This window comes from Passer domesticus, chromosome 1 (genome assembly GCF_036417665.1).
Source record: "Passer domesticus isolate bPasDom1 chromosome 1, bPasDom1.hap1, whole genome shotgun sequence".
Taxonomy (NCBI): domain Eukaryota; kingdom Metazoa; phylum Chordata; class Aves; order Passeriformes; family Passeridae; genus Passer; species Passer domesticus.
The window spans coordinates 47,748,716-47,776,469 of NC_087474.1; the positions used below are offsets into that span (position 1 = coordinate 47,748,716).

At 38.0% G+C, this 27,754-nt stretch overlaps 1 protein-coding gene and 1 long non-coding RNA gene across 26 annotated transcripts in view; one reads left to right on the forward strand and one right to left on the reverse strand.

The window, feature by feature from the left end:
• Positions 1-27,754, reverse strand: part of ARPP21 (cAMP regulated phosphoprotein 21) — a 142,015-nt gene that overhangs the window by 71,810 nt on the left and 42,451 nt on the right. For 17 of the 25 annotated variants that reach the window (XM_064418801.1, XM_064418848.1, XM_064418789.1 and 14 more), the window contains 6 exons: positions 24,509-24,653; positions 23,129-23,207; positions 21,734-21,793; positions 20,703-20,843; positions 5,141-5,249; positions 3,277-3,378 (listed from right to left, as the gene is read on the reverse strand). In XM_064418801.1, coding sequence (XP_064274871.1) covers positions 3,277-3,378; positions 5,141-5,249; positions 20,703-20,843; positions 21,734-21,793; positions 23,129-23,207; positions 24,509-24,653 — 636 coding nt within the window. The remainder of the gene's footprint in view (positions 1-3,276; positions 3,379-5,140; positions 5,250-20,702; positions 20,844-21,733; positions 21,794-23,128; positions 23,208-24,508; positions 24,654-27,754) is intronic. The other 8 variants (XM_064418914.1, XM_064418930.1, XM_064418922.1 and 5 more) reach the window with 2 other exon arrangements.
• Positions 10,863-13,791, forward strand: LOC135299687 (uncharacterized). The gene is made up of 3 exons (XR_010361638.1): positions 10,863-11,441; positions 11,543-11,645; positions 13,458-13,791. It is a non-coding gene; the product is annotated as an uncharacterized LOC135299687 (long non-coding RNA).

Genomic DNA, 27,754 nt, shown 5'->3' on the forward strand with positions numbered 1-27,754 from the left:
TATGAACAATGAATGGTCCTAGCATGACTCTGGCTCATAAGGTTATACATTGCACTAACCTTGAAGAATGAAATTTCCCTCATGTAATTTGATTGCTAGTCTTTACAATCAATTTTCTGCAGGCTTCAAAGCCAAACATCATGTATTATTTATGCATGAATTTGGGATTCTCTACATACAGGGAAATACCATTTTTTTATTCCTGTATGTTCTTTGTCCTTCTTGGGCAACAACTACCTCAACTTCCCAAACGCAACTAAAGCAGTTCAGACAAGGAACTTCTCTGCAAGACCCAGACAGTGCAGGTCCTCTGCTCCAGTGTACCTGGCTGGAAAATTCACAAACTGTTTTAAAACTAAGTTTCCAATAAAATAAGTTTTGCAATTAAAAAACCACTTGAAAATAGTTTTGAGCATAATAGAGCTCAGCCTGCACTTTTTTCCTTTTTTTAGCAGCCTGAAAAATTTGAGGTCCACTTTGCAGTTCTAATTTCAGTGAGTTGGAATGATCATATTTATTAGCTATTTATTTCTTCACCAATACTTTTATTAAAATATCAAACTAACATGCTTCTCAATCTTGCTGAGACAGAAGTCATTAAAACTTCCAGCTCTCCTCGTTGAAATTTGTGATAGCCAACACAGCAGATGGAAAACTTGCCAGAAAGTATAATTTAAACTGACTAATACTAGAGTAATCATCATAAGGACTATCACAGTGATGGCATTACTCATGAACATACTTATTTTGTTAAAACCTTCCCACTTGAAAATGAAGAGATCTGGTGCAGTAGAGTTCTGCAAGACCAAAGGAAGGACAGGCAAGTTTTATATTGGTATGTGAGGTCCAGGTTAAGACATTTTTCACAGCACTTGAAACATGCATGGAATTTTTTGCCCCTGTAACCAGCCTGCCTTTTCCTTATAAGTTTTGTTTAAAGTTCTCCTTCTTGGGCTGTTATCTAAAGAGTTTTGGGTGTCTCTTTTGGGGTGGATGGGGTGGTGCTGCTGGATGCAACAAGTTACAGCAGTACTCTTGACCTTCATGGCTGCACTTTGAAGACTTCCCATGCAAGCTCTCTTCATGCATACTGTAATTAGAAGTGATCTATCTGTGATCCATTTGCTAAGATTCACAAGCAAGACATTGATAAAGCCTTGACTACAGCAGTGTAAACAGTATAGAGGTAATAAAAATACCACATGATTAATCCATATTTGAATGTCTGTATCTGTAATTTGCAGAGTAACAAGGCTTAGGTACCTACCTCACACAAACCTGGGGAGAATTGGATTAATTAATGACTGCAGAGGGCCTTAAAACTTCACAGTCTTACATGCAGTAAGTGACTATCTATAACAGGAAGCCATTTCTCTCTTTCCTAAAATTGAAAAAATACATTGTCCACCACCACAACCACTGACATCATCCTAAAAACACCTTGTATCTGGCAAGGGGCGCTCCACCCAAAAAAGCTCAAATAAAACATAGTTTGCCTTTGACATTAAACATACATCTTGCTGAAATTCATTGCACTATGATGCTCACTAACACCTGCAATAGCAGAGAGAGAAGAGCAAAGGAGTGGATATGAGAGAGAGAGGGAGAGATATCTAACATTGCTGATCTTTAAAAATGCTCCCTCCCAATTCCATTTAAAATGACTGCCAAAAAGCACACTTTTACTTAGGTCCTGCCACTTGAAAATGCCAACCCAATGAAACAAAACAGCCTCCTGCTGTGGGCAATTCAAATGCTCTCCACCTGCCTGTTTTTAGAACTGAAATATCTAAAGGTAACAGCAGTAATACACTATAGAGCCACTTTCAGCACACTTTTGCAGCCACCTCTCTTTCCCAGCCTGGCATTTCTAGCTGCAGCTTGTGACAGAAACTGCACTATTTTGGAAATAACTTTCCATTTGGTAATTTTTAGCATTTTGCCTCATCTGAATTCTTCATCAAAACCCAAAGATTTTTTGGTTTTGCACAAGCTCTTTTGTAATGTGTCAAAACCTCTTATAATTCATATAAGAAACTTGTTGTAAAGCGGCTTTTGCAGCTCTTGAACAACTTGGCAATTCCACTGTGTATAGCCTGGAACAGTATTTACATCAGGCCAACATTCTAAGAGCAAAACAGAAACTGAAGGGTCTCTGCTTTTACTGGAATCATCTCAGCCAGGAAAAAATGAAGCTAAAAACATTTAGATGTACCTAGGTATTTACTAAGAAGCAAGTGAGACAACATACACCTTAAAACTATACAGTGTATTCTGCCAAAAAAAACCCCCAACTTGGACATGTACGATTCCTAATAGTACTATTAGCCCTGCAACATATGAACAGTTTTAATTTAAAAGGACACTGCCCAATATGATTTTCAAAAATAGTTTTAATTGGATTTATTCCCATATTCCTCCTAAATGGCAGAACTCCCACTGAGATATAAAATGAAACATTAAAATGCTGACTTTTTTCCTTTTTTTCTCCCTTTTATTAACTCATCATTACAGTATTATAGCAAATTGTGATTTTCTTCTTTTTTTTTTCAGGAACACTAGGTATTGCTCACAGATGTTTCAGATTTAAGTTTTTTTTTTGCAATATATCTTGTCATGCAAGTTCTGATTTTTTGGTAAAGGCAAGAATTTTAATGTCTGCTTAATGTATTCCTTTCAGAATATTATCATCAACAGCATGACTGACTCTTTCTGATGGTAGAAATACAATTCTTTAATCAGTCATTTCAAGAAACTGATGCAACTCCAACTTTAACCTCTGCCCCTTTTTTGTTCTCAGTGTCTTGATGCTATAGCACTGGCCCAAAAAACCAAAACCCATAAGGAGTCTCTGCAGAAGGACACTTATAAAGATTTGATCCACCTTCAAAGAAATGTAAAATAACACAGCTATCTGATATTATTGAGAGTGTCCACTTAAATCACTGCTCTTTGGCTAGCAGAAGAAAAAAGGAAATCAACCTAGGCCATGTGAATATGAACATTCAAAGAAACAGGATACGCACTCCCCAGACAACATGCTGGGCCTGATCTCTCCTCTATCCTTCTCTCTGCAGCTCTCATCACCTCACTCTCCAGAAGCCAACCTCCACACCTCTAAAGCTCCTCTGAGACCCTCTGAGCCAATCTGCCTTCCCTGTCACCTCCAGCTCCACAGGGCAAGTCCTGCTGCAGTGTTGTTGTAGGAGGGGGGCAAAACTGTCTGACTACCGGCGAAGGTATGGCACTAAAGAGGCAATTAAAATAACTACTCACATCTTGTGCAAATATTCTCTCCCTCACTCTCTGATACTCCTCTTCTCTCTCTTCAATTGATTTACTTCGTCTGTCATCTCTAAATGGAAGAATTCTGTTTTGCTGAGCAGAAAGAAAACCAGGAGGATTATATAAGTTGAGCTGTTAAAAACTGCCATTAAGTAACTGTCAGCTGAGAATAATAAATGTTCACTTAAACAAATGAAGCACAAAAATGATAGCTGTCATTCCTGCACAAAGAACCCTGTGACACTGGACGCTCGAGGACTTCCAGCTAGATATTGTACATGGGTTCATCGAGCAGGTGGCCAAAACGAGGCTTTCTGCACAGCTTTTGTGGACCCACCATCCTATAACTGGGTGCTCTCACCCCAGGTCTAGTGCCATTGTGCTCAACTGCTAATACTGCGTGATTCTCCTACCAGCTGTGAGGAGCAGGAGGGCAGGCAGTGGTGGGCTACCTAAGAAATCAAGAAAGAGGGTTACAAGGCTGCTGGAGCTAAACTGTAAACCCTGGAAGAAACCCATGAAGTCCATGTGTGCAAGGAGAAGTCCCAGATATTGGGCACAACAGTTTTAACCATTTTCACACTGTATGGAACCCTCTACCGAAGTTTGGCTGGAAAAGGAAGGGCCATTTTTGCCTCTTGGTAAACCACAGTGTGGGAAATGGCTGTGCCAAGGGAAGGAGGAGAGGAGATAAGCCCCATCAGGAAATGCTTCATTGAAATGGGTTTCAAGGACTGGTCCTTCTCCCTCTGCACCCCAGCACTGGGTGGGATAGGTTATGCTGCCTTCCTTTGATTGATCCCCACAGTCACCACACCCTGAAATTGCTTGGGGTTTGTTTTCAAAGCCAGCTTGTATGCAGCACAACTGGCAAGGCTGCCATGTACAACTGAAAGTCAAGGAAAAAAGGGTGGAAAAAGGAAAGAAAAAATCAGTCCTTTACTGAAAACATGAAGGGAAGTGGCAACAAGAGACTCATTGGTTGCTTCCTCCACAAACACAGCCCTAGCAAAGAAAGCATATGCTGTCCTCTTACCTGTGAGAATTTTCTCATAAAAGCAAATCACATCAGAACCATTTCAGATTTTTTTTTTTGTTAATCTATTCCACATACACAGCTTGCACTGGATTGAAACAGCACAACACCCGCTTTTAAAGGCAGCACAAACAGACACATTTCCCTGGCACTCCCCTACTCATCAAGCTCACCTAAGTTAAGGTAGTGTTATGGCACAGGCAACACAAGGGGGAACGTCTGCCACAGTACATGCACAAGCAAGTAAATTACACAGACAGTAAAAGGTGGTGAGGGCACAGGAGAAGGATGGGAAGTCCTTGGTCAAAACATAATTTAGGATGGTTTAAAAAAAAATCAACCTGGCCTCACCATCACATCTTTGGGGCATTTTTTTTTTTTTTACACTTTTTTTTTCACTCTCTCCTTTTTGAGCTACCTCAGTTCACCACTGGTCCATACCGAAATCCAACTTTGAATGGGTACAATGGAAGAAGGAAGCTACAGGGAGCGTAACAACTGCCATAGTTAGGCAAGACATTGAGGAATGCGACTGACACAGCCTTCCACGCAGCCCGGAGCCACTGGCATTCCCCCTCCCGTGGGCATGCAGCAAGTCCTGCGCCAAGCAAACCACCCATGCAAACCCACACACTGCCACGGCTGAAGCGGCCACGCTGGGGCTCGGAGCCACCCACGGAGGTACGTGTGCCAAAGGAGGCGGGGAGGGGCAGGAGGGCAGGGGAGGAGGAGAGCAACAACAAAAGAACAACAATAACATCAGTCAGCCCACCTTCAAAAACAGAACAAATTTCAGCAACTCTCGAACCGAGAACCAACCTGATTGTCTTCTTTATCAATACTAGAGTTATCTCGCTTCAAGATAAATCGCTTCTGGGATTCTTCACCTTTTTCATCTTTTAAATGTTCAGAAAACCTTTGCTCTGGTCTGCCAGCAAAGTAAAACATAGCAATAAAAAAATCTTTCTTTTGGTTTTGCTTTGATCTTTATTTCTCAGTGCTCTTTGTTTTCACAGAGGCATTCAGTGCAAAAGCAGTTAACATTTGTGAGACGCTGCCTATAGCTGTCTGAGGCTGCTGTATTGCTGCAAACTGTTATTGCTATAAATAGCTTTTGTTGTTGTTGTGTAGCAAGGAATGGGAATCCAAAGTCTCAGTCACTGAAATATTTAGACTCTCCTCACTGTGACTGAGGGACAGGGAAAACAAATTACCATACTGTATGTTAATTTGCTTTCTTTAGTAGCTGGGATCTCTGGCAACACTGCCTCTTAGTGAATCTATCCATCTTGAAAAGCAAGGAAAAAACTGGTAGGAATCTTAAAAAACACAAAACCAAAACCAGACACCCAAGAGTTTCCTCATTCCTGGTAAGCAGAACTGGTAAAGGAAGGGACTGATGATGTTTTGCTTAAACAAATTTTATCTCATCACCACTAAGTGGGAAAAATACTCCAGAACAATCATAGAGCATCAATTAGTTCACTGATTTAAACTCGTACTTTTATTTATATATTTCTTTTAAAAGTCAAACCCCAGTGTTTTGGCTCAACATTTTCAGGTTTATAAGATGTTATGATGCCATTTCATAATCTCACCTTGTGCAAAAAGCAGTACCATATACCACTTCACCTTGTGCAAAAACAGAACTTTAAAAAGCAACTTTTATGGCCAAGCTGGTCACAGACAATGCCTCGTAGCTGTCAATAAATAACACTCCAGCATGTACTATTCCCAGAGTGGTAATGTTTTAAGCCTGAAGTATTTAAACCTGCAGAGTGTTAAGCTCAACACCATCAATGGGGTGACCAATGGCCTCAAGAACTTAGCTGCCATTCATATGGTGCTATCACCCAGCTGAGGGGCTATTACTGCAAAAACTGTATTTTAAAAGCAGAAATACACCATGAGATTTGTCAGGGAAAACAAGCCTTGTGCTTAGTGCTGAAAGAGCTGCCAACTGCAGCGGTGGTAGGAGATACCTACACAAACAAGACACAAAGCATCCACTGACATCAACGCAAGCGACGGTGGAGAAATCAAAAGGCAGAATGTAAACAAGTGCTTTTGCAAGTAAGAGTCCTCTACAAACTTAAAGAAAAACCTCTCATCTTCATCTTATTTACACCAGAAAATTAAACCCGATGCATAAATCAGCAACCATTTTGTTGTTACAGCGTTATGGATTTCAAATCAAAATACAGCACACATTCACACCATAATTGCAGACCATAACAATTCATTGTCAGATATACAGGAAACATTTGTAATAAACTGTAAGAAAGTCAATAGTAAGGCACACCAGCTATCTTGCCTCTCCTTCTTCATGAATTTTGAGCACTTCCACTTAATAATTTGCATTTTTGTGACAAAGCAACAAAATGCACTATCCCAATTTCCACAGATTTTGACAATTCAAGAAACCTCTGACCACCATCCATAGCTACAGGGCCCAAGTCACTAGATTCTCTGGATGACCTACTAGCCCTCTTTAGGAAAAGCCCAGAGGACCATGACTCTCTGCATAGTAGTTTCATAATCTAATGACTCATTCATTATGTTTCCTCATAAACAGAAAGACTACAAAGCCCCATTAGTGGATTAGTAGGTGGGTTGTTCTCCCGTTGCTTCCATTAATGCACATTATGCCCATGCAGCCAGAAATGAAGATTCCTTCACTCAAATATTGTGCTTTCACAGGACTGAGAATTGTTATTTTTCTGGTTTTACATCCTAAAGCACAAACAAAATTTCTGCAGTTGTACCAGCAGTGTAAAATTTAGAGCTGTAAACTATCAACTGAACATCTAATAAACCATATGAAAAGAATAATAAATTAATTAGATTTTAAAATTCAGGGGAAAAGTCATTAGAGAGAAAAAAATTCAGAGATAAAAAGCTTAAAAAATTTTGAAGAAATGTCTCCTCCAATTACTTATTTGAACAATAACAAGATTTTCATACTTCATAGGATTATTTTAAATTTTAAATCACATTTTCACTTCATTTACTATTTATAAAATGTTTCTGTTTTTTATAAGAGAAAAATATAAGATCAAACCACAAGTCAAAATAATGATTCAGTATGTGCCTGTTAATAAAATTAATCTACATGCCCACTAGGTGATCAATCTCCAGTTGTGAAAAGACATTTGCATGGGCAGAGAGACTCTGCAAATGGGCAGAGTACTCTGGAGCACCAGGGTACCTTCAGCACCATGAGAAGGTCCACCCCTCTCAGCCACCTCTGCAGCTCTGGGCCACTGTTACCAGCAACGTCACAAAGCACGACCAGCTCAGTTGGCAGGGACGCAATGCCTGAGGGAAGACTGTCACGTGGGATTGAGGATATCCCACCAACAAGTGTCTTCAGGCACACCAACCTGCAGGCCTCCCTCAAACACTGAAAATCATCACCAGAAAGAAACGTAGACTCTTCTAAAGAAGATATTCACACATGTGGTTGTGTTTTTCTCTTTAATACCGTCTACTGCATTTTCTTTTTTAACATCTATTGTACAAATAAATTATAAGTAGGATACAGATGGCAAACAGTGTTTAAAACCAGCAAGTGAAACCACATGTTATGAATCACTTGGGTAGAGAAAAGGGTGACTTTGAAAAGATTTTGGTCTGTTCCACGGATAGAAGCCAATGTAAACTCCACATTCCCAGCTCTTAAGTTCCCTGGAACAGCATAACGGATTTGTTGTAAGGAACAAGAGACATTGTGGTTATTCCAGGGAAATCTGTTACATTAGTTTATGAATTTTCAGGTGAATCAACTGCTTAAAAACAAGGAAAATAATGCACATTTTTGTGTAAGATGTAATGTAGTGTCAATATACTAACAGTATATAATTACAATAATGCAGCAGATGAAGCAAATTAATCTCATGTAAGTCCTAAATTAATAACAACCATGCTTATTCATCTGAACTTTTTTGGCTGATACTGCCACCAGTAGTCAGCACAATATAACAGGTGTGTTTATATATTTAAGGGAGTGAATTTATCAAGATAATTTTTAGTATGGCATACATTAAGTTCTTACTGATGTCAAAGCAAGGTTTAAAATTATTATTATTACTACAAACCCATTAAAAAATCAGAAACTTCTTCACTATTACCATACTGGATACCTAAATTTTGTTTTCAAATCCTAAAAAAAAAAAAAAAAAAAAAAAAAATTGTGTAATTTTAAAAATGGGACTTGCACAGCCTTTTTGAAGAGACAGAGAGAACTTTGGAAGGCATCATCACTAACTCAAGTACTCGTCACTGTTTAAGGATCTTCCAAAAAAAATTAGAAATCATATACAAGACAACCTACAATACCTGTACTATACAGGTGGGTTGACCATGGGTGACAGTACACCCATCTAGTTGGTAAGAACCATGTGCAAGACAAAAGATATGCAAATATTTGCCTACAAGCAATGCTATCTACCTCTAAGACAGGAATTCATTTAGTCCATTCAGTATTTAATTTACCCCCTATGGAATTCATGTATCACTTGAGAATCTCAAAGCCTACTACTGCAGAAAAAGAAGTTTAAGGAGGAAGTACCTTTTACATCAATGGGATTTTTGTAATTTGAGGACTCTACTGAGAAAACCAAAAAGTATGACCCAGTTATACCTTAAAGGCTCAGAAACCAACATAAAGGGACGGGGAAAGCACACAGGTTAAAAAGATGTAAAATCTGGTGTGGTTTTTATTTTGTTTTGGTTTTCTCTAATATAACCTTTTGATCATTCAAATTTTTATTACTTGATTATATGGGTGGAAGCAAAACATCTGCACCCTGAAAATGCAACTTCACAAGACCACAATTATGTATGAATTAATTTCATATTTCCTAACAGTTGTCAGGTAGCTTAGTCACCTTTCTGGCAATGTAGTTCTGAACAAAATGCAGAACTATTTCTTCCTTCCCTGTAAAGTTTTTGATCAGGCACTACAAATGTTTAACAGAGATTGGACCTGAGAGTAACTTGGTGCATGCTTAGGGAGCTGTGCAGTCCCCTCCTCATTCCCAGATCTCCCAGAAAGCACAGGCCCTTTGAGCAGGCTAGACAGCCTCTCCTCTCCATCCTGCCCAGAAAGGTAGCACCATGATATTAAGGTGGGTGCCACCAGCATATCTCCAGGTAGCCAGCTTCAGTAGGTGTCCTGCAGCACGCAAACATTTCACTATTAAAAGCTTCCCAAAAATCTCTGAGCATCTGCAAAGTCTGCTTTCATCACTTTATCCTAATCTTGGGGTTTTTTTTCCCTACAAAAAGAGATCACTTTTTGTCAAGTGATCAGTTTAATCAAAGGCCAGACACAGTATGTAAGAGACACCATTAACCCTACTACCCAGTGTTTTTCTCTGGCTCAGGAGCACTTCTACATACTTGTATGCAATATCAAGTCCAGACCTGGGGGGAGTACCCAGGTAAAATCTCACAGCAATATTGTGTCCCCCTTTCTTGTGGTTGTGCACCTTCTGAGGCAGCCAGCGATCATGTCAAATCTTTCAGCCTCATTTTTGTGTTGGTTGAATACTGTAAAGGTCAATTCAAGATATGGTTGAGGTTCCTTATTTCTATGCTTGGAATTATTTCGTTGTGAGGGAGACCAATCACTGTCACAGGCTGCCCAGATAGGTGATGGAGTCTCCACCCTAGGGATGGTCCTGGCCATGGTCTTGGGCAACTTGAGTACAGGCGGTGCTGCTTGACCAGGAATTGGACAAGATGACTTCCAGAATCTTTCCATCCTTAACCATGCTGCCATTTTGTGAAACACTGAATCAGTTACATAGTGAAAAATCCATAGCAGAACAAACCTCCATCAGTACCTTTTAGATGGTTTTTGTGTCTGTTCTTTCTTTGTAAGTTGGCCATTTTCCTTTCTGATGTTATAGTTCCTCAAAAGCTATAGGCAGTCCTTACTAAAGCAAGGCCCCAAAGGCACTTTTCTGGACTCATTCCTTACAATTAAGTTTGTATTTTGGAAATGGTAAAGCTGGAGTAAGCAGCTAAGTATTTCTGTGTGTCAGGAAGGAAAAAAAAAAGAAGATTTTGATAGCATTAGATGATTTTTTTTTTCTCTTCTTTATAATCATTATGGTGATTTTAATGTGAGCTACTTCCATTCACTTCAGTAGAAGAGTTCCTCTCAGTTTATCTCTGGATGACAGAAAACAGAGCTCATCCCTCAAGCATATTTTTCACACAGACTCTTTAAGGAGAATTCCCCATTACATGCTCATTTAATGCTTTTGATTATGAGTCAGCCCTTGTAAGTGGCAATGAAAAAAACCCCAAGCCCTAACTACCTTAACCAGGTATTCACTATTTAATCAAATTACATATTTTAAAAACATATTGCAGAATGGTAATAGCTATTATGATACACAGACTAAGGAAGTAACAGGGCATTTCCTTGAGTCTGCCAAGCAAACTAATGCAGTTTCATAGACCTCTATTTGCACAGGAGATAAGAAATGAAATAAATACTGGGGGGGGGGGGAAAACCAAACAACCAAAACCTGCACTCATTTAAATTAAGTTAATTAGCTCTGAAATAACTGTCTAAGAGTCAGGAAGCACAGACTCCACACCAAAAAGACAAATGGAAAGAGACAAGCAAGAGCTTTGAATGTTGCAATTCTGAAGGCTTAGTCACTGCATCAGCACAGCTCACAAACAGTCTGGTATTGTCAGGGCTGACTTCTATACAGCACATAAATCTTTATTATGAGGCATATGTTTCTGACAGCCCCACAGCACACAGGCTGTTGCAAGATGCCTTTCAAAAGAAGCATCAGCCTCACCACGTGTGGAAAAGACGGGTTTGCCATTACAGTGCCTGATGCAGTTTAAAAATCTAGCAAGCACTTAGTCTAAGTACGTCATCTTCAAAAGCCTCACAGGTAATGGCCAGGCAGATGTCTGAAACAACTCCACACAGGAATGCAAGTCCAAAAGGGGAGATCACTGAGATGGGCAGGAGCCAAAAAAAATTGAACTTTGCATTTGCAATGCAATGTTCATTTAATGCATATTACAAGGGACAGCACGTTAATATTCCTCTCCTGAAAGAATGGCAACAAGAAACAGAAAATAGGTAAGGTGATGGGGCTAGGAATGGGAAAAACACCACTTGGGGTACTCTCAGAATCATCATGTGGCAAACAAAATGCAAAACTGACAAAAAGGATCTTACAGAAGAATGCCATGAGGAAAGCCATGGAGTAGCAAGAGCTGGAGAGAGTCACTGCTGCAGACAGGATTCAAAGAAGTTGTGAAGATCTGGGCCACTCTTATGCAGGTGCTCTGATGGTACAACAGTGTTTTCTTGTTATGTACACTTGCCTTTAATTAAATGGATTTTTCAGTCCAACATCACGTTGGCATTTATTTTGAAGGCGTGCTGTGACACAGTATGGTGGCCTTCCCTGCTGTGCTAGTTTGTGAGTATCTACTATATCTGCCTGCTGTGTATTTTTTTTGGTTTTAGGCTGTAGCTCTCCTAGGGTTCTGCATTACTACCTTAGTAAAACCATGCAAGCATTACTGTCTCTTTGCTTTGCTCCTTGAGGGGCAAAACTCTATTCTATCTGCAGTACAAATGCCTGTTTTGATCATGGAGGCACAGGAACGTATTCTGAGAGTTAGAGAATTTACAGACCATGGAGACAAATATCATCACTGTCAAAAGGTTCATCACCCAACTTAGCAAAAAAGGCAGAATTCCAGCCAATCAGTTTAAGTTACTGATTAAATTCTATCAGAACAACATTTTTCAAGAATGAGGGCCCGAAATTACACCCTTCAAATACGTTTCATGTATTTAGGGACTGATGGATGCTAAAACATGGTTTCAAAAAGCTAGAATGGGAATTTAAATATAGATAATTGTTAAAGTACAGTGCAGTTATATTATCACAACTTAATACTTAAAACCACTCAAGATGGCATTGCAAGCATTTGAAGGTAAATGCCTCATTAACAGATTGCTGCTTTTATCATATGAGTCACTAAGAACTTCTGTTATGATGGTAAAAGCACATTAAAAAGATTTTTCTTTTATAGCACAAAGCTATAAAAGAAAAATCAATCCTGTACAAGATGGTTCTTCAAGGTGCTGCCTTCTCTGTAGAGTGGGGGGCGGAAAAATCTGCAAAAACCAAGTGCTATATTTTCCCCAGTGTAAGATCATATATTCTTTATCATTTTTTCAGAACAGCATCTGGCCTCTAAACATGTTCAGCAATTATTAAAGAGAAATGTGGAAAATCACAAGTTATTTTCACAGGTTTTCTTCCCCTCTAATTTGGGTTGCTAATAAGTCTGGAAGGACTGAAAAAAACAGGCAGGAATGCTCCATGGAAGCATTTTTCCTTCAGTGACTATGAGGTTTTATAATCACCTTTGCCCATCCATCAAGATACTACAGGAATCTTTTTCATGCCAAATTATGCTATGTGTGGACCAAGCAGAGGGCCAGATCCTGAGGGATTTCAAAGATACAGTACTTAAAAACCCTAATCTAACGTTTAGGTCTCACTGCACAATTCATGACCCTCACAAGCTTTCCTAAAACTTATTTCCAGAAACTCATCCTGTTTTAATATGTGGATGCAAAACCAGTACTTGGCTCCCTGAGCATCTGCTTGAGTACAAACTTCAACATTTTGCCCAGTATCCTTGGGGCAGAACACAGGCTTTTAACACAGGGGAGAAGCCTGCAGGCCAAGGGCACATGCAAATACCAGCTCCTCTGACAGATGGGGCAGAAGAACAACGTTCTCTCTCAGGCAGAGACCATTTTAGGAGATTCGAAATCCTCTGCTGTCCTTCTGTGATCAAACTAAGATTATTTCTTTACTGAGGGACCTGCTTCTGCTGCTTTCTCCCCTGTTGGATTTAATTCTTGATATTTAGGGTGTCTATTGAGACTGAATATCTTGCACAGTGCCAATTTATTTCCAGCTAATAGAGGCTCAAAAGTGGTAGCACAGTTTATTATGGAATTCATTAATATCTGATTTTAAGGATGTGGCATATTCTGTAAGTGGCTGAAAATTACAGTGTTGCATAACTGCTGTGATCTATTTAAAATTACACTTTTCTATTTCAGAGGTTTAAAAATTAACATGTAAGAGAAAGAGAAAAAGGAAGCAAATTCAAGATTTGAAGACTGTTGAAGATTTGAAGATGGTTCACCAAAAAACCAGCAGGCTAACAAATAAACTATCAGTCCTCTTGAAATGCCTCACATATACACATTAATACCATAACAAATTCTTGTTCTGACTTCTGCTTCATGCCATGAACATTCTTGCCAACTCTAGCAGGAAGACTCATGGATCAGAAGGCATACTCTGAACAATAACTGGCCTGAAGAAGAGGGCCTGTTTTTAATAAACTTCAGAGACAGCCTCACAAGGCTACCCTGGAAACAGCAAGCTGAAACAATGGACAAAGACTTCTCTAAATTTGTAATACTTTTTATATTTCCATGAGTCCTATTTCCTGTGTTAAAAATGTGGCAGGCTACAGAATATTGCAAAAGACAATTATATAACCAATCTAAACCATCTCTAAAATTTACTTGCTCAAATTTCAACACCTTATTTCTGAAATGCTCAGATATAAAACCATTACTTCACCTACTACAGATGCACTGTTACCTCTAAGGAAAGCACAGGGGTCATCTCAGATTTCCAGATCTCTCTCCAGTGATATGAAAGTGTAAGTGACCAAACAGCAACTTGATTAATGAGCACTTTCTTACTACAGCTTGAACGAGCATAAGGATTAATTACTCATGCAAGAAAGACCTTCCTTCAACCAAATTACCTACTTGCTATTCCACAGCACTCCCTTCCTGGGCAACCTTCCATCTACCCACACACAGCAGGTGACAGTAACCTTCTAGGTTTAATAAAACTTATACTATTAAGTGGGGTGGATTAAAAAGATTAAAAAAAAATAAAAGAAGATATACCATAGTTATCTTCTGATTAACACTTAAGTAATATTTCATCACAGTATAGAACAGCTGTAAAAAGCACATGTCCACCTTCATTATAAACAATTTAGTTTTAATAAATTACATTAGATGAAAATTTAATATGGGAGCTATTAGAACTGGTTCATTAACCCTAACATCTCATTTACAGAATAAGTAATTTCTTATGGGTCCAGTATACAGTTTGCACTGAAGAAAGAATGAAGGCAGTATGGAAGGGTCAAATTCAACTCAAATTCATGTGTATTGTGTATCTATGGTTTTTCCTCGTATCTTTCATGCAAAAGAGCAATATGACTAAAGTGACAATGCTTGCTGAAAATAAAAAGCTGTTCTAATTCAACTGAAATTAACAAAATAAACATTTTTTTCTAATCATGTTAATAACTGAATCCCCGACTGAAGTAAAGTGATTATTTTCATATGAAAAAAACTCAAATCTATGAAAACCAATGTAATCTGTTACTTAAATGCTACACATGTTACAATGTAGCTACATAACCTCAAAGTTTTTATTATACATTATTCTTTCATTGATGTTCTTACTAAATTATTAGTCACATTACATATTTATTCATCTTAACCCAAAACGTGTCAGCCAATTACAGTGTTATTTCTCAGCTACACAGTTTCTTTGTTTTAGTTGCACACATCTGCTGTGCACTCTTTTATTTCTCTACACATTTGTAGCAGAGAATATCATAATACCCACTGAGCAACAGCAACTGTAAACCAGAGGGGACATCTGGCTATCAGCAGTTTCTGTTTATTTCTTAGCAGTCAAGGAGTAACTGTTCTGTAGCAAAGATGGAAAAGAGGTAAGTTGAACAGGAAAACAAGAGGTCCTCTGCCTCCACAGTCCCTTGAAGAAAAAAACGCAATGCCAGACTCTAATGAAAATAATGAAACCAGAAATAAGGGTATTCATGTACGTTTTCATGCATCATGTGGCTCATAAAAGCAATTCTGCTCTCATGAGATCATTCCTCTCAGTACATATATGATAATTAAGAATAGCATAGGGTGCTTAAATGCAGATGGAATTTAAGCAAACCATTTGCAAGATAACTATTCTGGTTTACAACAGGGAGGGTAACAAAACTGTTCTTCAAATGCTCTGGCAAACATCAAATTGCTTTGACTGAGATTTTACAAAAAAGGTATTAGCTTTCAAGTATACATTTGTCACTACTCCCGTAAAATGTCCCATCCAAACAATAGCTTAAAGAAATTAAAGTCATTTACATTGAATATCTTATTCAGTCAAGGGGAAAGGCATACTTTTCTGCATGCTCCAAAGGCCGTAACACTTGGTATCTCAAGGAAGTCTTCTTGGTACTTCAGCCTTGGGTAAAAGAAATTCTAGAATCGATTCTGCATTGAAACTGCCATGTTCAGTGAATGCCATTTTACTGACATGCCTGGAGGATCCTATACAAAAGTTCAGACTCTGAAGGTGGTGAAATTGTTACAGTGCACTTCTACTAATACAGATGTTATCTAGAGCAAGATCAGTCAGTGAACACATAATAGAAACCAAACGAGAACTTTTCTTCTTTGCTTTTGATTCAAACCACTCTTACACAGAGGAGGCAGAATAACACAGATTGTATACCAAACTACAAAAGCATTGCAGGCTATTCAAAGTACAACTTGAACATTATGTCTCCTTCTGCTGATACAGTTCATTTCTAGATTATAAGGAATGCCTGTAATGTACATAACAGCTTAATATTGCTTCAAGTTTTTGAAGCATCTCAAAGGCAACAAAACACAGCCCAACTGAGCCAGCATAATATTAACAGAGTTGGAAAAAACCCATGCATCACAAGGATCATAACTCACTCACAATGCTCCTGAAAAATAAAACAGTCAGAACTGAGGATGTGAGAATCGGTATGAAGCTCATAACAGCTATGTTTCACCCTCAGAATATATGAAAATGTCTAAACACAGCATTATATATCATAAGCATCCTACCTTCTCGATTCTGATGAGCCCTGCCACTCACATTTATATAAAACAAGTACATGAATGCATGCGTGGGCTGTGGTACAGACATGCTTGTCACATGGCTGATGATCTCAACCAAATGAAAACCTTTCAATTTACCAAGCACACCAAGCATATTTCCCCTACATTTCTCTACCTAGCTACAGATAATCAAATCAATGAATCTGATTGAACTGATACAGTTCACAATATGAATGGTTCTGCAAAAAACTCTGAAGTACTTCCAGGTGTTTTATAGGAATTATGAGGAATATGCAGAACAGAAGGTGGCACGTACACATTTTCTGGCTCCAAAAAGGGATGCCCTGTCTAACATATTGCCTTGATTCCAGACTTCTCTTCGTATCGAATTTCACTTTCTTAAGTTCCCCATACATTTCTGTGTATCTTTAGATAGATGACAGGCAGACAGAGATGACAGACAAATATACATTAGAACGGTGACACAAGAGCAGTTTCATATTGAGCAAAGGCAGACTTCCCATTTTAAGTAGTATTTCAGTTCTTTGACTATAGAAACAATATAACAACAAAATCCTCCTTCACTTTCTAATCAATTTTTGTTATATATACTGCTGAGAATAAGATTTCAAAAATTGGATGATTTAGTTAGGCAGGACTTTGTAAGGACTTTTAATTTCAAAAATCATATCAAAAGAAAATTTGTTTTGAAAATCCATTATTCTGTAATGAAAGCTAGAATACAGAGACTTAACTTTATTAAGGTCAATAAAAACGTAGGTAGTTGATGTTCTCACTGTCTTTTAAAATTTCATTTCTTAAAAAAAACCATTGAAAACAGCAGTCCTTGTTCACATTCCAATAAAATTAAAGGAAAAAAAGACAGATTCTTAGAGTAAGCTCTTCATTATAAATACTCTTCAGTCTCAAAAATTGCCATTATTGTCTGACTGTATTTTTAAGAGAGACTTCACTGAGGGTTCATGAAAGCTGCAGGACTGCACTCCCAGAGATTCAGACCCTGATGAATTTTTACCACCTTTTTTCCCCTCCATATAAATCAGCATGGATGAACATGAGAAATTGCAGCCCTCCCTCCAGCTACGACTTCTTCAATAAACACTTTTTCATACTCCAAACCTCTGTAAAGTAGGTACTTTACAGGCACAGGTACATAGAAGTGGATCCACATTGCCCTAAGCCAATTGATGGAAGGGAGGAAATGCCCTGATCTGCTTCATTCATATGCTCATGCCTGGACTGGCACACACTGACACACACAGTCCTTTCCGAGGCACCCATAAGGAACACTGATACCAGAGTCCCAACCAGCCCTTTCATCTCAAAACCATTAACTCTTTTGACATGTGCACCTCCCAGCACCTGCAGGCAGCGAGCATGGGAGGTCTCTGCTGAACAGGAATAATGCACCTCACTGCCTGGGGCCAGGGAAGAACTCATCACCTGCAGCTAGGGAAGAACTCCTTGCCTGCAAGCAGGAACAGAGATGAGACATGAACCCTCACTCAGCCAAAGAAATAAACACAAGGTGCTTATTCAAGCCCACAGGGTGACACTGCAGAGTCATATGCTCCTCTCAAACAAGCACATGTACACAGAAGTCACAGCCAGTGCTGAATTTATGAATTCCTGAGTATGCAATAATATTCTTCTCTCTCCACAGTAACAGCTAAAGTAGTCTGGAAACAACATGACATAAAGAGATAATTTATTGCCAAAATGCAGATCTTCAGAACATCTGTCTGCGGGGCCTCTCCATAAATTCACATGAAGCCATCAAGGCTTAGGCTTACAGCACAACATAACCACGTTGAACAGCGTTTCAGATGCTCTTCAGATTCTCCGGTATTCTGGATACTGTCCAAGTAGTAATTAATAGAGTCAACACATTCCCAGTATTTGGTGTTGATTTGAAACTGCACAAAACTGTCTCCTCTGAGAGCAGTGAAATGCAGAACATATGAAATCACATTAGACGCTTTCAGATGTGGAACTTACACAATATTTGCTGAGGATAATAAAATCTCATCAGCCCTTATTCATGCCAGATAATAACAAACTATTTTCTGTCAGAGCCAGGGACATTTAAAAAAAAACATGCCATCTCCTCCAGTTATGAAAAGAAACAGCCACTTCACAAAAGCTTTATTTTATGGTAATATCAAAATAATGTAAATAACACACTGGAAGAACCACAAGGCAATATAAGTTTCATATAATCCAGTTACCTACCACCAAATCACTGAAGAGGGAAGAAATCAGCAGCTTGTGGCTTGTGTGGTGCTTACAAAACAGCTGTACTTACAGTCAACAGAGGGGCAAAACCCTGTGCTTATTTCTGGAACATCTAGACAGAAATGATGTCAGCACCAGTTTTTAATGGCCTCACCTCCAGTCTGCAAGAGCACAGCTGACAAGGCCATTCAATCTGTTACATCCTTACAAGATCCTGCCTGCTGAGCTTGCAAGAAGGCCAGTTCATACCTAGCAAATGCTCTTGCTTGCTCACTCCCACCATGCATGAAGCCACAGCTTCACCAGAGCACTCATATAAAGCTCTGATTGTTGAAGAAGGCTTCAGTGTCCTCTCCAGAAGCACCATCTAAGAATTTCCAACAGTGCTTCCAGTGCTACCCATCAGTGAGATGAAAGCCACACAACAGAGCAAAGCATTTACAGATATTAATGTGTTAGTATAATTCTATTAAGTCAACCAGGAGAAGGCAATGCTGCAAGGAAAGATCTGTAGCAGTTGGTGCACTACACCAGTGACATAGACATGAAGAGAAAAGGAAGGACTCTAAAAGAGAGGAATGCCTAAAGAGCATTCAAATATGATTGATTGTGTTCTGTTTAAGAGGGACTCGTTTTCAGCTCAAAACTGAACACCAGATTGCTGCATACCAAGCTTTTTCTTATTCAAAACCAAAGATAGCCCTTGTAGGGGGCAGGTATTATCACAGACCCTGAGGCTAAGCCTTTGCAGCCTGAGTGTTTTATCAAGCTACTGTAATTCTCTTGACTTCTGAAAATCAAACTGTTAGGACACGGTTCACCTCAAACCTTTACAAACATGGATGCCGAAGTGCTGTTTCACAGGTATCCAAGTACCTCAGGGACAGCCCAGGAAAAAGATTTAAAATAAATTGCCCATTATCTTAAATTTACTACGTTCACATAAAAGACTTTTAGGGCTTAGTCAAATAGCAAATACCAATGTGTATTGATCTTGAACAATTAGGTAGTGACAGAATCAGAGAATAAGCTGAGTTGGAAGGGACTCATGAGGATCACTGAGTCCAACTCCCAGCCCCACCCAGCACCATCCCCAAGCCCTTCCACCCTTCTACAGGAGAAGCTAACAACATTGGAAAATGCTCTCTGCAACTGGATATAAATAAATCACCTAGCTACTGGGTATATAAATAAAACAAATGTTTAGATTTCTCCTACTAATTGAATACAGGAAGTACACAATTTTCAAATGGCGCTTTCCTGTTCCAATACCAGATACAAAAACTTCATTACCCAGCTGTAATTACTTCCTCTTCATTATGTAGTTCATAGGTAGAGAGGGACAGGAAGGCTGTGTTCAACACACGTAGCGCTTGGCAGGAAAAGTGATGGTGATTAGGCATGGACACATTACCACAGTTCATATTGAGTTTTGGTTAGCTTGATAGAGTTTTACCTTATACGGTTTTAACCAGTTCATGGAGAAGCACAGAACTTATGCCAGAACAGGTTTAACCTGCCAGGAATTTTGCAATGCATTTGAACCATCAGAAGGAACTTGTATTTCACAGAAACTCTGTAGTCAAACAGTGAGATTTGAAGGGAAAATAAAGTGGAACCAAGATGGCAGGAGAAGAAAAGGGAATGAATGGTGGCAGGCAGTGGAGGAAAACCAAATCCTAAATTATCAGGCTGGGCAGAAAATGACTCTTGAAGCAGTCAGCACCAGAACAAGGAAAGAGGCAATCTTCCTAATATGTTTGGTCTGTTTGGGAAGTAGCTGTATGGTATCAGGGGACTTGCAAAGCAAAAAGCTCACTTCTGTAGCAAGTGGTGGCACTAAGGAATCAAGAAAAGTGAAGATTCCAAGATACCATGCTTCCTTGCAAGAAATCAGTTAGGTTGATTTCTCCTCCTCTATCTTTATAGCCTAAGATAACCTCACCACGAGAGCCCTGTCCTCCCTTCCCAACCTAGAAAACAATAAACAGCACTCCCTGCTGCCACAAAAACAAACAAAAATTTATATATATATAAAAATTACACCACGCAGTCATGGTACAAACCAGCTCCTGTCTAGAGAAAGGGAACAAGGAAAAACACAACAACGCTGTTACTTACATTCTTGTATTGCTGGTCTTGTTGATAATTACAGATTTTCCAGTCTGATCCACATTGTGATCCATTCCAAAATAAGCTGCCACTCTGTGCACTAGCATCCTCTGATATGATGACATCTGAGGAAACTTTTTATAGTGATTACTAAAAACAAAGGAAATGAATAGCATTGATAATTAAATTTTGCTCTAAGCCATAAATAAATGAAAACAGCAATACATTTGACAATTCAGTGCACAGAAATCTCACTGAAAACTTCTCCGTTATGCATTTACATATAAATGCTTGCTACAGAAAGGCTGAAAGAAAAAAAATGAATTAATTTTAGAATTTCTAATAAGTACATTTCCATGTGCAACACTGGGACAAACAAAGCTCATGCTTCATGGTACCTAGTCAGTATTCTGAGTGTTGGGAAGAACTCATCCCCCAATCCCCCACATGCACAACCAATCCTACAGATTTGCTGAGACACTGGCAACAGCTTTCTGCCTTTCTCCCAGAGGTCGGATGCAGGGCAATTCTGGAAAGATCTAGTTTGGCAAACACTCCTTTTTTCCTTTATTACTGACAAAATGGTTATTTCCCATCAGCATAATTTTTTCTTCTGCTGCTATTCTGACTCTCTAATTTTAAAGCTACTGGAATATTTTATTATAAAGACCACATAGTAGCAAGAATCCCTCCACCTAAGCTCAGTTTTATTTTCCAATGCATTAGAATAACATAGCAAAAAGGAAAAAACATAGGATAACATATTTGATTATCCTCTACACTAAAAGCTTTAATTACATTTTTGGATCTAAATGAGCAGAGCCAGTGCAATTACAACACAATGAAAAGCAAAAGGTTTTCATTTACATCGACTTTATTTTAAGCAGTTCCAACACGTGGCAGGAAATAGAAGCCTGTTCCTGCAGTGTGCCAGTAACAGCCCTCAGGAGCACTGTAGTCCATATGAGAGCATCCCTCACACAACCCACGCTGCAACACACGCGCGTGACTTAATAAACCAAGCGTGGAGCTCAACTTACTTGTTGTCACTAATAAAATCAATAATTTCCTGTTCCATTTTCAAGAGGATCATTCTGTCCCTGTCAAAAAGAAATGCAAGGATTTGCACCATCAACTATGAGTAGACATTTTAGAGGAAAATATTCACATAACAGTGTTCGTAAGGCTATTTTGCAACTGTTGTCAGTCATCTTGATTAAAAATCAAACATGCTTTTTTGGGTTTTTTTTAACACTGGATCATCTGCAAAAGACTAAAACCTGCTTTTCTGCACTTCACTGACATACAGATTTCACTCTTCTATGAGCTCAACTATGGTTTGAGAGTGCTTTGAGCCACAACATGCTGCAATCAATGCATTGCACAGAAAGACTCTCACTGCTATGGATAGCTTTGGTCTTTTTTCAACATGTTTGATGGAAAATGAGATTTCCACCTAAGCTAGATCTTTCACAAGAAGAGCTGCTACCCACAGAAATTTTAAACATTTTTTTCTGACACATACCAGAATTCCACAAGGCACTGATTTGCTGTAGAAAAGCTGGACACATCTAATCTAGTTAGAGAACACAATGAAGAACACCACCTTTGAGCTATGGTTCCCAGGAGGCAATGCCACAGTATTTCTCAGGCAAAATGCTCTGGTTTTCACTGGAAAGTCTCAGATGTTCCTTTTCCCTCCCCTCCCTTGTCAAAAACTTTCAAAAGTTTCCCCAGCATATTTCCACACGTTTCTAAGCTGGACAGAGTCCCCATCATTCCTTAGTTCTTTTGAACTTTCTCATTTTGCTCAGATAAAGCAATTGAAGGATCTTCCATCATCTGTACAAGGGGTTATGCAAGCTGTTGGGTACCCAGTTATTCCCAGTTCTCCTGGGAATAACTGCAGAATTACATGGTACCTATTTAACAGATCCAGCTGAAATGAACATTGAAAATCGCAATGTATAAAAATGTTACAGATCTTTCCTTGGATGTTTGGAGGCAAATTTAACAATGAGATTTTCTAGCTCCAAATGAAAACTATGGCAACACTGAGAGCAGAATTTGGCACTGAGCACAGGATTCTAATTGTGTGCACAATTGCTAGAAGAAAGCTACTTTACATTCATATATAAATCTCCAACCACAATAGTTATAATATATTATTTCAATCACCATGTAGAGCTGCATAAAACAAGGTAAGGACAAAGACCAGATGTTACTGAAAGCGAAATTAAGCAATGGGTGACTGGATGGGGGAGCAGAAGTTGATTACTTTTTTATGCCATTTTTCTCAGTTAACAGCCTACCTCCTTTACATTTTCCCTCATAACCATCTCCAGAACAAATAAAACACAGTGTACAGTTCTAAGAAGTTAAAGACTACCAACTACAATTTCAGGAATGTCAGCTCTAACACAGGAAATACCTACCTGGGGTTATTCTTTAATGTGTTAATGAGAAACTCATGCAAATCTATGCCTGTTGAGTCTGTATACTCTTGACTGCAATCTGAAAAATAAAAACAAACAGCCTCCACTCATTTATTTCATTTCAGCAAAATCCATTTTCCAGTAACAATCAGAAAGAATGTGCTCTGAAAGAATAGTCATTTGGAGTTAAGCCACGAAAGATATACATTCTGAAGCATCAGGTGGATATTCATTGTTCCTCTGTACAACTCCAATGAGAACACAGCATCAAAACTAAATATTGACAGAAATTGCTGATCATTAAATAACATAGAAAACCTTCAGTGCCATTCAAGACCCTGCCAAGTTCTTCCTTTAAACCACTAAAAAAAATTTTAAAATGAGGAAAGAAAAGTTTTATTCATCGTCTCTTTGCGTCACTTAATAAATGCTGTACACTCAGCAAATGAGGAATCATGCCAGTGGGAACTCTATTTGCATTAAAAGACTGAAATCCAGTGACACCTGGGAGTAGGCAGGTAATAGGGATGCGTGACAGTAGCCGGAATTAATTTTTCAGCATTATCTCCTGAGTCAAATGTACACACAGATCCTCAAGTTGGCGTGAACTGTGAGAACTCCATTGAAGCCAAATGACAATTCGCACCAGCTGCAGATCCACACCCAGGTAGGCAATGATTATTTTTGGGAGATTACAATGCAACTTTATACCATAGATTAATAAAAAGATTTCTAAAAGCAATGCCAAATTTAGCTAAAACATCTTTCCTGAAGGAGTCTTGGTAGGTGATAATTGAAGATGACAATGCAGGTTAAATGTCATGGGTGAATTTCCTTACAGCATTTAAAATAAATTCTCCATGAGATAGAAACAATAGTGAAGAGGATTACCCTCTAATGCCTACACTGCACAAGTTACATATCAATATGTTATCATTAATCTAGATAAAAGAGTATTTATGTCTTATGCACTATATACACTTATTATGCAATCACACATATATTTATATATTTATGTATTTATGTATTTATGTATTTGTGTGTTTATACCAACACATAAATATATAAACCAAGTTTGGAACTCAACTTACTTGTTGTCACTAATAAAACAACATGGTTAAGCATTCAAAAGATTGATTTTATATTAGAAAATAAATAAAATCTAATAAAAGACCTCAGTTTGGAAGGTTTCTTCACTTTAAAGCCTAATGTTTGTATGAAAAACATTCTTACGCATATACATTTTAGACTCTGAATTTTCTCAGGGTATGAAAGCACTTTTCTGTGTACATGTACACAAATAAAGAAATACATCCTTGCAAAAATGTATAATCCTTTCTGCAATGGTATTTATAATAATTCAAATATTTTTAAGTTCACCTTTTGATAACATTCTGATCTTGCTTTTTTCACTGTTTTTATCTTTATTTTTATCCTTCTCTTTTTCTTTCTCGGAGTCATCTTTACTAGATTTATCTTCTTCTTGCAAGCTAGGAAAACTTGAAAGCTGCAGTTGGATTGATTCCTGTTGGGGAAAAAGATAGATAAATTATGGGCAAGATTCAGTGTGCTTTCCATGGCTTCCAACCTGTAGATATCAGCATTAAACTATGCGTAACTAGAAAAGTTGAAGCCAGATACATTTCTTTCCTATTTGAAACATGGCATTTTTTTAGCCAGGTGAATGATGATATCTTAGAGGCCAATTTCTAGTGGTAAGTAGGTATTACTTCTCTAATATTTTGAATATTATAAAATTTAGGCTACCTCTATTAAGGGGGACTATATTATTTTACACTTCAGTAACTCTCCTTTACAACTTTTCAGAATAAAATACTAAATACTTTTCATATGGCCTTTCTTAATTATATCATTTAACACTACATATGTTCAGTGATGACCAATGGATAGATATCTGAAAAATAAAACTTTTTTCCTTTCACTAGAAAGTCTGCAGGTAGATATGAATTGTTTTGCACACATAAGTGCATATCAGGTAGATGGAGTTTTTTGGCTCTAACAGTAGAAAACTGCCAGCTAACTCTACATTATATTGTATACAAGAGGGCTTGCTAACTTATCAGGTAATTCATATTTAAAGACATATGCAGATGTGTCTTTTGCGAAAGGGGGGAAATGTGCCCTGTGATTTTTCAAGGACATTGAGTAAGTGAACTTCTCTAAGACATCACAAATCCAGTATTTCAGAGACTAGGAGTCCTTTTGAAACATGCTTCAGCTTTAATAAGTTAATTTTTAAGCATTTTGAGAATTCAAGCTGCTTTGCATTTTCTAATTTCTTTAAAGAACTTGCTTTCCCTGCTGACAGCATTACTTTATACTGGCTTTGTCTTAACAAAACCCAAATTGTTTTCTTTTTAAGTTACCATGGCATAATTTATGTATTTCAAGAAATCCTATTCTGGTCGGACAAAATTGAAGGAAGCATACTTCTGTGTTTTATTTTTTTAAAGAAAAAAACCCACCCCAGAAAACTATATGCTTAAGTAGTGTAAAAAAGAAAATTTAAAGAAAGCTGTCATAAAACTCCTTGGTAAAACAGTTTTCTTTAATAGAAGAGAATCATGCATGCTTGATAATTTTTTGACATCATGTTAATGAAAACCTAATTCACCAATACTTGAGATTTTCAGAATTTCTTGAATGCTAGTGAATTCCCTTCCTTTACTATTTTTCTAAGAATACTAGCATACTAAAAGATCAATAGAAAACTTTAAAGTAAGGGTTGCTTTTAAGCAACCATTATGAATTCAAAATGTTTCCAGTAATTATTACAAATTTTAGGTTTCTGAATTCTTAAAAAAACTACAAATCAGCCATCACAAGACATGTAAGACAAGATCCTAACAAAACAAGGCATCAGCATAAACATGCCACAGTAAGACAGAAATTGGTAACTTCTCAGCTTAATCATTACTAACTTTTTGTGAAATCTGAATGTGGCACAAAAGACTTGAGATGAAAAGCATTGTAAAAGAGCAATGAAGACCTGGACTCGATATTTAACCTGACCTACCACCCTTCATCCCTACTTCTGTCTCACACAAAATCTGAGCCTACAGAGACAAAGAGTGGGAATTCCTGGTCATTGAGATAAGGATATATTGAGACATGTTTTCTGAATTGCTCAGTTGTGCCCAGAGAACTAATGCTGTGTCTGCTTTCTTTCACTTCAAATGGCAGTTTGATTTCTCATTCAAACAAACTTTGGATCAACTATTTCCAAATGACCCCAAAGGATAACTTGATGCCCTGCCCAGAACAGAGTGACTGTGGTGCTAGCTTTTCAACAGGAGAAAAATGTAACTGGCCACGTTGTTCCCAAGATATTAATCCTAAACTTCACAGTGGTTCTTAAAAATGCACTGATGAAAATGACAGACTTTACAGAAAAGCACATATATGAACATACAGTAAATACTGCTTTACATGTAACATAATACTGATATATTTGCCCTAGAAAAAACACACAAAAGGGCTGTAGAGTCGTGAAAGCAAGCTACTGTGTATTTTCTTAGATTTTTATTGATTTTTCTCAATAATAAAATACAATGTTAATAAATACATTGATACAAGTATAGTGAACAACAAAATAGATTTTCAAATTGCAATAATACACTTCTTGGTCTGTAACATTAAAGGCAACATTTTTTTTTAAGTAAGGACATAGTGAACCATTGGATAAGCACTCAAGATCAAGTAATACAGGTAAACAAGATTTTTCCTTATACAGGAAAATGAAGGCAAGTATTCAAATATAAGTACAAACATCAAGTCTGCAGTACAATCCATACTCAGTAGTTCTGGCAAGATACCGTACATTCTCTAGTAATTAATTCCCTGTGGTTTATAAACCATTAATATAAAATAAAAATTAATTTTAAAAAAATCCCAAACCAAAAATAAGCTACTTCTCCTCTAAAGTGAAAGCAAAACAATTTGGTTGGCACAAAACTTCCTGTATCCTTCAGCCAGCCCAGGGAGGAGCCTGCAGGTCCAGATTTCCATGGCAAAGTTGAGCCACATTCATTAATAAAAGGTCAGCAAGAGCAAAAGGGCAATTCTTATGAAATTAATGACACCAAGCCAACTGCTTCCTTAGAAAACACGATGGGGTCAAGGGAGGCATTTCATCTCTCATAGAAGTTTTAAGAGTCAAAGAAATCTTTGCTGAGGCTGGTCAGTCAGGTAAGACCAAAGGCTGTGTGAAACAGGAACCCCTCCTCTGTCTGGTGCAAGGATAGGGATTTTGCCTCAACACCTGTCAGTCTCTCTGTAGTTTAGTACAGGTCCTGTGCAGTACATGGTAAACTACCAGCAATGCTTAATACAATCTTTTTATACTGTTCTCCTTCTCGTTCTCCATTAAACAATTGAAAATACAAACAAAATTGGAACAAAAGCCACGTATTTTGAGTAATGCAAGTCAAGCGAAAAGCGTCTACCTACAACAGAAAAACTGATAAAATAACCTGCCCATCTACTGCATAAGCACATTGTAGAGCAGTAGAACATACAAATGTCCTGCTGCTAAACAACTTGGTTTTTGGTGTTTCAATAAAATTAAAAAAATAGAAAAACCTCTCCTTACTTATGAGCTAAGAG